Source organism: Procambarus clarkii, chromosome 17, assembly GCF_040958095.1.
Source record: "Procambarus clarkii isolate CNS0578487 chromosome 17, FALCON_Pclarkii_2.0, whole genome shotgun sequence".
Taxonomy (NCBI): domain Eukaryota; kingdom Metazoa; phylum Arthropoda; class Malacostraca; order Decapoda; family Cambaridae; genus Procambarus; species Procambarus clarkii.
Genome location: NC_091166.1, coordinates 48,726,282 through 48,737,118, shown reverse-complemented (window position 1 = coordinate 48,737,118; position 10,837 = coordinate 48,726,282). Strand labels below are relative to the sequence as shown.

At 48.9% G+C, this 10,837-nt stretch overlaps 2 protein-coding genes across 2 annotated transcripts in view; one reads left to right on the top strand and one right to left on the bottom strand.

Annotated features, from left to right (window-relative positions):
- The window catches only part of asun (integrator complex subunit 13 asun), a 476,385-nt gene that overhangs the window by 359,098 nt on the left and 106,450 nt on the right, over positions 1-10,837 (top strand). The window lies entirely within an intron of this gene.
- Positions 4,135-10,043, bottom strand: LOC138365703 (uncharacterized). Its single transcript, XM_069326196.1, has 2 exons — positions 9,919-10,043; positions 4,135-5,908 (listed from the first exon to the last, which is right to left on the bottom strand). Exons 1-2 carry the CDS (start codon positions 10,041-10,043, stop codon positions 4,135-4,137), a joined length of 1,899 nt encoding a protein of 632 aa, XP_069182297.1.

Below are 10,837 nucleotides of genomic sequence, written 5' to 3'. Positions count from 1 at the left end.
AGTTTAAAGTTTCTATATCTTGGATTGATTTTAATTGTTTGAAATGTGAATATGTGAAATGTATTGATGGAAAATTTAAAAGGATTAGAATAGTGTTAATGAGTTGTTATAAGTTGGGCAAACCTGTTTTTTGTCCACTGGTCCATTTGGGCTCCTCGGTGCAGGGTGCAGGACGTAGGGTGTAGGGTGCAGGGTGCAGGACGTAGGGTGCAGGGTGTAGGGTGCAGGGTGCAGGACGTAGGGTGCAGGGTGTAGGGTGCAGGGTGTAGGGTGCAGGGTGCAGGGTGTAGGGTGCAGGGTGCAGGGTGTAGGGCAGTGAAGTCATAATCAGCTTAATTTCTGTATATTTCAGACCCTCTTTGTGCCTTGTGATTGGTGGATTGGGCGGCCAGGCTCCTGGAGTGATGGATGAGCTCTGTTTCCCTCCCTGAAATGTATATGTTTATCACTGACAGTGTTGAGTAATATGGCTATTATTTGTGACGTATATATATATATATACGTCACAAGTGTGGCGCCATCCTCCATTGTGACAAGGGGGGAGTTTACCCCCAACCATGGGGTGTGTAGTGGGGGGGATGTGTAGCGCCGTCACCCGCCTAGCTTCCTGTTGTCACCCCGAACACGTCGGGATCTGTTTGGTGTCACTACATCGACTAAGGTCTCTGACTTTTGTCACAAGGAACATACGCGCCCTGATGATCATTGGCGATTGAGAGGCGGGACCAAAGAGCCGGATCTCAACCTCCCCGCAAGCACAACTACTTGAGTACTCACACCAGGCGTACATTCATAACAGAAGTAAATTAGTTTGAAAATTAAATTAGTAGGAAAAAAGTCAAGGTTTCTCGTCCCTATCAGATGAATACAAACATGCCAATACTAACTTTTTCCTACTGACGGGAAAACTTTTAAATTGTTTCCATTTCATGTTTATTTTCTTTTCATAGCGATGTACAGCCACGTCCAGCTAATATTAGTGACAAACTCGACCACCCTTAGTGTCTGAGTGTTTGAATGTCGTTGTAGCTCCTGGTATAATCTGCACTCTTCACATGGTCTAAAACTTATGATCAAAGTATATTATGAAGAGGAGGATATATCAGTAGTCACTCTGGTGACCACACCCACTTGGGCTGGCCGCTACAGACACGGTTTGGCATCTTGTAGGACTGGCGTTCGATTCCCGATAGTGCTTGGGCACCGTTCCCTCATTCACGTCCTCATATCCCAACTCCTTGTTCTCATGCAGGCGATGAGTCACAATAACGTGGCTGAAGTATGTTGACCAGACCACACACTAGAAATTGAAGGGACGACGACGTTTCGGTCCGTCCTGGACCATTCTCAAGTCGATTGTGATGAGGACAGGTAGGGACAGGCATTAAGAGAGAGCTGAGGAGGAAAGTAAGGTGTAGGGGATAGTAGTAATAATGAGAACTGCAGCAGGCCTATTGGCCCATACGAGGCAGCTCCTATTATAACCACCGAAGGAGATGGTAATAGGAATAAGAAGAGGATAGCAAGGGAGCGTAGAAGACAATGAACAGAAAAAGGGAGAAGAGAGAAAGAAAGGGAAAGAGAAAGAAAGAAATGGAAGGGGGAAAGCTTATGTTAAGTCACGTTTGTTAGAAAGATTAGAGCATTTGAGTATATACTGTGAAAGGGAAGAGTCCACAGCAACAATGCCAGGACTCAAGTTCATGTTGGGTACATTGTTAATAAGAGCCGATTCTACAAGACGGCGTCTGTGTAGAGTAGAGGCAGGAAAGATTATTTTGGAGGAAGACCAATCAATGGGATGATTAGAATCCCTCACATCCCTCCTTGTTCTCATATCCTAGCACCTTGCTCTCATATCCCAACTCTTTATTCTCATAACCTAGCTCCTTGTTCTTATATCCCAGCTCCTTGTTCTCATATCCTAGCTCCTTGTTCTCATATCCCAGCTCCATGTTCTCATATCCCAGGTTCTCCTCATATCCAAGCTCTTAGTGGTGCCTTGGTAGGACACCCGCCCCTCGTTTCGCGAGTGATTTGACCTGGGTTCGTATCCTGGCCGGGGAGGATTGACTGGGCACCAACCCTTAACTGTAGCCTCTGTTCACCCAGCAGTGAATGGGTACCTGGTTGTTAAACGATTTGGCGGGTCGTATTCCAGGGAAAATTAGGATTAAAATTAGGATTAATGACCTGCCCAAAACGCCATGCGTGCTAATGGCTTTACAAGAATGTAAGAACTCTTGGATATATAAATAATACATTTTCTTCTCCGAGGCTATGGGTCCCTACACTTGCACCAGAGGGGGTACCCCTTCTAGGTATTTTTTAAATAATACAACAGCCACAAAATGCTTCATATTCTTACATGCTAGATTCTTGCCCTCACGTCCCCTGCAAGTGCTACACAGCCACACTGGTTTAGCACTCTCCTGATAACTGCCTCCAGCCACAGCTCGATAGTATTGCCCAACAATGGAACCATTAGTCTTCGTGTTTACAAACATTTCCCTGCGTGTGTTGAGCTCGCTTATTGTGTGTGTGTGTCGGTGTGTCGGAGAACACTTGTGCTGTGTGTGTGTTTGGTGTATGCTGGTGTGTGTGTGTGTGTGTGTGTGTGTCGGTGTGTCGGAGAACACTTGTGCTGTGTGTGTGTGTTTGGTGTATGCTGGTGTGTGTGTGTGTGTGTGTGTGTGTGTCGGTGTGTCGGAGAACACTTGTGCTGTGTGTGTGTTTGGTGTATGCTGTTGTGTGTGTGTGTGTGTGTGTGTGTGTGTGTGTGTGTGTGTGTGTGTGTGTGTGTGTGTGTGTGTGTGTGTGTGTGTGTGCTCATCTAGTTGTGTTTGGGGGGGGTTAAGCTTCGGCTCTTTGGTCCTGTCTCAACTATCCATCAACCGCTGTACATATTCCTCAGCCTATTGGGCTCTATTAAATCTATATTTAAAAGTGTGTGTATGGAGTCAGCCTCCACCACATCACTGCCTAATGCATTCCATCTGTTAACTACTCTGACACTGAACAAATTCTTTCTTATATCTCAGTGGCTTATTTGGGAACTCAGCTTCCACTTGTGTCTCCTTGTATGTGTTCCACGCATGCTATATACTTTGTCTTTGTCCACCCTCTCAATTCCTCTCAGAATTTTACAGGTGGTGATCATGTCTCACCTTACTCTTCTGTCTTCCAGGGACGTGAGGTTTAGCTCCCGTAGCCTTTCCTCGTAGCTCATACCTCTCAGTTCTGGGACTAGTCTGGTGGCATACCTCTGAAGCTATGTACCATGTGTACCTGTCAGTAACATTGTTCTTTGTCGCATCTGTTGCGCTGAGTTACATATTGTAAATAAGGAAATACAATAGGTATACAGAGTTTTATTATTCATCCGTCAATACAACACAAGTCGTGACTTTGGTTTCGTGACTGAGAGTAGTTAACAAAGGAATCGTGATGGGAATATGACGGAACATCTATATCATACCGTATTTACATTGGCAATTGAGCAATTATTTATTAACTAGCTGATGGTGTGAAATTGGAAGATAGTACAAAAAAAGAGTTGGGCCTAGATAATCACTCGACTGTAAGCAATTACGCGGGTTCGTCTAATTCAATATTTTTCTTTCCATTGCGTTTCCAGTGAGTGACCCCAAATTGCCTCTATTACAGTGAGTGAAAATTATATTTTAACTGGTTTTGATTGAATTGGAATGTAAGCCACTGTTAAGTATGACTTTGTTGGAGACAACTAGTAGGGAGCTCTGAGGTGCAGGAGTGGTTGGTGCACTGGTGGCTGTTACAAGCTCAAGCTCCCTCATTCTTCACAAACATTGTAACACCAGTCTTTTTCACGCCACTCCACACCTGCTACACACCTGCCAGCCATCGCTACACACCCATCACCACCACATCCTCACTCTCCCACACCTTCACCCTCCTCCTCCACCCCCCCACCCACACCCTTCCCCCACCCTTCCCCCCCCCCACCCCCCCCACCCCCCCACCCTTCCCCACCCCCCCACCCCCCCCACCCCCCCCACCCCCCACCCTTCCCCCCACCCCCACCCCCCCACCGCCACTCTCCCACACAAATCTGTGTATCTGGAGCACCATGGTTGAGTTACCACTATAGTGCAACTACAGCCCCGCCGCTGACCTCATTTCCACACTTCTCTTTACTGTAAGCTCACCACAGCTTAATGTACGCTTCGTGACCCACCACGGCACTGGGATGTGCTGCTGGAGGCTGGGATGTGCTGCTGGAGGCTGGGATGTGCTGCTGGGGTTGGGATGTGTTGCTGGGGCTGGGATGTGCTGCTGGAGGCTGGGATGTGCTGCAGGGGCTGGGATGTGCTGCTGGAGGCTGGGATGTGCTGCTGGGGTTGGGATGTGTTGCTGGGGCTGGGATGTGCTGCTGGAGGCTGGGATGTGCTGCTGGGGCTGGGATGTGTTGCTGGGGCTGGGATGTGCTGCTGGAGGCTGGGATGTGTTGCTGGGGCTGGGATGTGTTGCTGAGGCTGGGATGTGCTGCTGGGGCTGGGATGTGCTGCTGGAGGCTGGGATGTGTTGCTGGGGCTGGGATGTGTTGCTGGGGCTGGGATGTGCTGCTGGGGCTGGGATGTGCTGCTGGGGCTGGGATGTGCTGTTGGGGCTGGGATGTGCTGCTGGAGGCTGGGATGTGCTGCTGGGGCTGGGATGTGCTGCTGGGGCTGGGATGTGCTGCTGGAGGCTGGGATGTGCTGCTGGGGCTGGGATGTGCTGCTGGGGCTGGGATGTGCTGCTGGAGGCTGGGATGTGCTGCTGGGGCTGGGATGTGCTGCTGGGGCTGGGATGTGCTGCTGGGGCTGGGATGTGCTGCTGGAGGCTGGGATGTGCTGCTGGAGGCTGGGATGTGCTGCTGGGGTTGGGATGTGTTGCTGGGGCTGGGATGTGCTGCTGGAGGCTGGGATGTGCTGCAGGGGCTGGGATGTGCTGCTGGAGGCTGGGATGTGCTGCTGGGGTTGGGATGTGTTGCTGGGGCTGGGATGTGCTGCTGGAGGCTGGGATGTGCTGCTGGGGCTGGGATGTGTTGCTGGGGCTGGGATGTGCTGCTGGAGGCTGGGATGTGTTGCTGGGGCTGGGATGTGTTGCTGAGGCTGGGATGTGCTGCTGGGGCTGGGATGTGCTGCTGGAGGCTGGGATGTGTTGCTGGGGCTGGGATGTGTTGCTGGGGCTGGGATGTGCTGCTGGGGCTGGGATGTGCTGCTGGGGCTGGGATGTGCTGTTGGGGCTGGGATGTGCTGCTGGAGGCTGGGATGTGCTGCTGGGGCTGGGATGTGCTGCTGGGGCTGGGATGTGCTGCTGGAGGCTGGGATGTGCTGCTGGGGCTGGGATGTGCTGCTGGAGGCTGGGATGTGTTGCTGGGGCTGGGATGTGTTGCTGGGGCTGGGATGTGTTGCTGGGGCTGGGATGTGCTGCTGGGGCTGGGATGTGTTGCTGGGGCTGGGATGTGCTGCTGGAGGCTGGGATGTGCTGCTGGAGGCTGGGATGTGCTGCTGGAGGCTGGGATGTGCTGCTGGGGTTGGGATGTGTTGCTGGGGCTGGGATGTGCTGCTGGAGGCTGGGATGTGCTGCTGGGGCTGGGATGTGTTGCTGGGGCTGGGATGTGCTGCTGGAGGCTGGGATGTGTTGCTGGGGCTGGGATGTGTTGCTGGGGCTGGGATGTGATGCTGGGGCTGGGATGTGCTGCTGGGGCTGGGATGTGCTGCTGGGGCTGGGATGTGTTGCTGGGGCTGGGATGTGCTGCTGGGGCTGGGATGTGCTGCTGGGGCTGGGATGTGCTGCTGGAGGCTGGGATGTGCTGCTGGGGCTGGGATGTGCTGCTGGAGGCTGGGATGTGCTGCTGGGGCTGGGATGTGCTGCTGGAGCTAGACTTGTACAAAAAATAAGTTTACTATTAAGAGTGTGTTACAGAGAGTTGTAACTTGTGGGATATTACCGTGAAGAGACGAGACTCGCTCAACATTGTTGGTGTAAATACGAGACGAGGTTGATGTAAGGTGTAATATTACCTGTTTAAACTAACAGCACCAGACACCTTGTGCCTCCAGGCACGATTAGAGAGGCGGAGTCCAAGAGCTAACAGTCCATCCTGCATGTATTAATAAACACACACACACACACACACACACACACACACACACACACACACACACACACACACACACACACACACACACACACAGTAACAAGTGGAGTACCACAAGGATCGGTGCTGGGACCAATTCTATTTCTTGTATATGTTAACAACATGTTTACAGGCGTAGAGTCCTACATGTCGATGTTTGCGGATGATGCAAAGTTGATGAGAAGAGTTGTGACAGATGAGGATTGCAGGATCCTCCAAGAGGACCTGAACAGATTGCAGAGATGGTCAGAGAAATGGCTACTAGAATTCAACACGAGCAATTGTAAAGTTATGGAAATGGGACTAGGAGATAGGAGACCAAAGGGATAGTACACAATGAAGGGGAACAGCCTACCTGTAACGACACGTGAAAGAGACCTGGGGGTGGACGTAACACCTAATCTATCTCCTGAGGCACATATTACTAGGATAACGACAGCAGCGTACTCTACACTGGCAAAAGTTAGAACATCATTCAGAAACCTAAGTAAGGAGGCATTTAGGGCGCTTTACACTGCCTACTTAAGGCCAGTCTTAGAGTATGCCGCCTCATCATGGAGTCCCCATCTGAAGAAGCATATAATGAAACTGGAAAAGGTTCAGAGGTTTGCAACGAGACTCGTCCCAGAGCTACGAGGGATGGGGTATGAAGAGCGCCTGAGGGAACTGTGCCTTACAACACTAGAAAGAAGAAGGGAGAGGGGGGACATGATAGGAACGTATAAGATACTCAGAGGAATTGACAGAGTGGACATAGACGAAATGTTCACACGGAATAGTAACAGAACGAGAGGACATGGATGGAAGCTTGAAACTCAGATGAGTCACAGAGATGTTAGGAAGTTTTCTTTTAGCGTGAGAGTAGTGGGGAAATGGAATGCACTTCAGGAACAGGTTGTGGAAGCAAATACTATTCATAATTTTAAAACCAGGTATGATAGGGAAATGGGACAGGAGTCATTGCTGTAAACAACCGATAGCTAGAAAGGCGGGATCCAAGAGTCAATGCTCGATCCTGCAAGCACATATAGGTGAGTACATATAGGTGAGTACACACACACACACACACACACGCACGCACGCGCGTGCTTGGCCGAATTGAGGACGTGAGTGTTTGAGTGTCATATCCTGATGAGTTACGTAAGTGTGTGTGGAGGCGGTGTTGATCACTTGGGTTGTTGTTGTTTGTTAGCTGCACATGTGTGTCTGCTGGCTGCACATGTGTTTCTGCTGGTTGCAAATGTGTGTTGGTTGGCTGCACATGTGTGTTTGTTAGCTGCACCTGTATGTTTGTTGGCTGCACATGTGTGTTTCGGTACTACAACCCGACCTCAGCTTACACAGTGTGTAATCTGAGAGTCTTCAGTGAAATTTAAGTGAGTGAATGTGTACACGTTCTCAGACTATGAGGATGAGGCTGGACACACCTGCCCTCGCATACTTATGGTCACACAACTCTTGTTAAAATTAGTCGCTTGTCAAGGCGTGAGAACTGGCTGATTAATGTGTACATATGTGTACATGTCTTCGCCTAGTTCTGTTTGGACCTCGGAAAGTCAGGTGTTCAGTCTCGTCTTTTCAACAGTAGTTTGAGTTAGCAAACGTCTACGTTCCTCCTCTGGGTCTCTTAGTTTCTCTCCCAGTGACCGCTCGTTCTGCTGTTATTCGTGGTGAACAGTCATCCTCGTCTACGGTCAATATAACTATAAGGATCTTATATGTAGCTATCATGTCCTCCCTCCCATCTGTTTATTAGAGTAGCGTGACCCAGCTCCATCTGTGTTCTGCCCTACACTACCGTCTCGTCAGTTGTGTGGAGCCAGTTGTGCAGACCCAGTTCTTGTAGCGTATATGTGAGAACCTTTTTTATGTTTCGCCTTGGGTTAGTTTGGGTTCCATGCTGGAGCAGCGTACTCTGGTCCTGGCCTCACTCTGGCAGTGTTCTCAGTGTCCTCCTTGTTCAGATTTCTGAAAGCAAATTGAATGTTATGCTGGGTTTGCATATGCCGCTGATGTGACTCTGTTGATGTGGCTCTCAGGAGCAATGTTCGGTTTTATATCGACTTGAAATGTATTTTTATTTTCTAATTATTGGAGTTTTCTTCTTCATGTGTTATGACTTGTTGGTCGTCTGGTGTGGGTCTCTCTCTCTCCTTATCTTGCGTCTACTTCCCTCCGACCTCTACCTTAGTGGGGAGGACGGGTCTGGGGTCAGCACCGTCTGGGGTCAGCACTGCCTGGGGTCAGCACCTCCTGGGGTCAGCACTGTCTGGGGTCAACACCGCCTGGGGTCAGCACTGTCTGGGGTCAGCACCGTCTGGGGTCAGCACTGTCTGGGGTCAGCACTGTCTGGGGTCAGCACCGTCTGGGGTCGGCACTATCTGGGGTCAGCACTGCCTGGGGTCAGCACCGTCTGGGGTCCAGTGTAGTCTCATCTGTCCCTCCTCTCTCACATTGTTGTCCATTTTTTGTTTTATTATTTTCTACCACAGACGTGGCCAGACATTAACAATGCTAACCAGCATATATACATTTTCTTCAGTCCTCCATGGACAGGGGTGAGAGAAGTGTTAAACATATAGTTCAGTGATTTATCGAACAATCAACCACAGAAAGTGACTGTAGTGCTTATAAAATGCTAACATGCTACATACATCAATACATAAATACACAGATTTACGTATACCAGAGTAGTGAGGTTCGTCACAGTCTCCTCGTAGTCCTCTCAGTTCAAGAGAGATGTTCTATACATGAACCTTTCCTGGTTCCATTGTGTTGTTGTGTAGGTGGAGGCTGGGTGCTGGAGCACAGTATCAGAGTGGGCTTCACAAGCATCCTATATAACACCAGGAGCAGTCTTACGTCCATGTTGGTCTATGGTATCCTGTCGTTGGCCAGTTTGGTTGTCGTATATGGCACTGATGTTGTGTGTTGGCAGTTCCCAGTTGTTATGTCTAGGACCGCGTGGTTCTCTTGTTATGACGCAGTAATTGGCCTCCGCATCATTCTGTGCTTCTGTACAGGTCTACTCCTGTTCCTATTCCCATAACTGCATTTTGTCTGGGTTAAGGTCTAGTAGCCACTTGTCGGGCAAAAAACTAGAACTGGGGTGAGGAACTTCGCCTTATACGAAGGCTATATTTTAGTGTATACCGCATACTGTATTATATATACTGCATACTGGGCCTGGTTGAGGACCGGGCCGCGGGGACGTTGAGCCCTGAAATCATCACGCGGTAAGGTACTGTATTATGCACTGAATACATTCAAATGTCACACACTTTCAGACCACGTTTCATGGACTTATATTGCTTTGTGAAGCTGTACTGTAGTGTAACAGCTGCAGGCGGCCTTAAAGTCGCTGGTTCTCTCTCTCTCTCTCTCTCTCTCTCTCTCTCTCTCTCTCTCTCTCTCTCTCTCTCTCTCTCTCTCTCTCTCTCTCTCTCTCTCTCTCTCTCTCTCTCTCTCTCTCTCTCTCTCTCTCTCTCTCTCTCTCTCTCTCTCTCTCTCTCTCTCTCTCTCTCTCTCTCTCTCTCTCTCTCTCTCTCTCTCTCTCTCTCTCTCTCTCTCTCTCTCTCTCTCTCTCTCTCTCTCTCTCTCTCTCTCTCTCTCTCTCTCTCTCTCTCTCTCTCTCTCTCTCTCTCTCTCTCTCTCTCTCTCTCTCTCTCTCTCTCTCTCTCTCTCTCTCCTCTCTCTCTCTCTCTCTCTCTCTCTCTCTCTCTCTCTCTCTCTCTCTCTCTCTCTCTTGTACTTACCTTGATCTCTGGTTATATCCACTTCTGAGACATTCTTCTTTTGGTGAGTATGGAACTACCTTCCTTTCATCCTCTACTGTATTTGGAGTCTTCTTACTCCAAATCCCATCCTCATAATTTTGCATTTATCAGGATTGAAGTCTAATTGCCATATCTCAGACCATCTGTGGAGATGGTCTAGTTCATCTTGTAATATATATACATATATATATATATATATATATATATATATATATATATATATATATATATATATATCCAGGAAGGGTCCTAGTACCGACCCCTGAGGTACTCCACTCGTTACCTCTCTCCATTCTGATAGCTTGCAATGCATCACAATCTAACATTCACTTGCCTCTTCTCATTAGTTTTGCATCATTTGCAAACACTGATATGAAGGAGCCAATTTCCTCTGTCAGATCATTGACATATATTAGGACCAGGACGGGCCTTAGAACCCAGCCTTGTGGTACTCCACTCATAACCTGTTTAAAAGTGTACGTTTAAAAACTTTTAAACAGCAGTGAAAGGCTCACTTCCGGTCACTTAAGGAGCGACAGTCTCGCTCCTTGTGAGGTCACAGAGGATCACACCTCTGAAAGAAAAGAGAGAGAACAAATTTAATGCAATGACCTGAATGTATGTTTTTCCGACAAAATGATTTTCTCTCTCTCTCTCTCTCTCTCTCTCTCTCTCTCTCTCTCTCTCTCTCTCTCTCTCTCTCTCTCTCTCTCTCTCTCTCTCTCTCTCTCTCTCTCTCTCTCTCTCTCTCTCTCTAAAGGAAAACGTTTAGAAATGGGAATTATAGAATGAGTTATCAAAACAGGCGGGCTGTCCGCCTTGCTGACACGATGTGTGGGTGTTGGCAGCTAAGCTAAGCTGGCTCTCTCTCTTGTCAGGGAGCTGTGTGTGTGTGTGT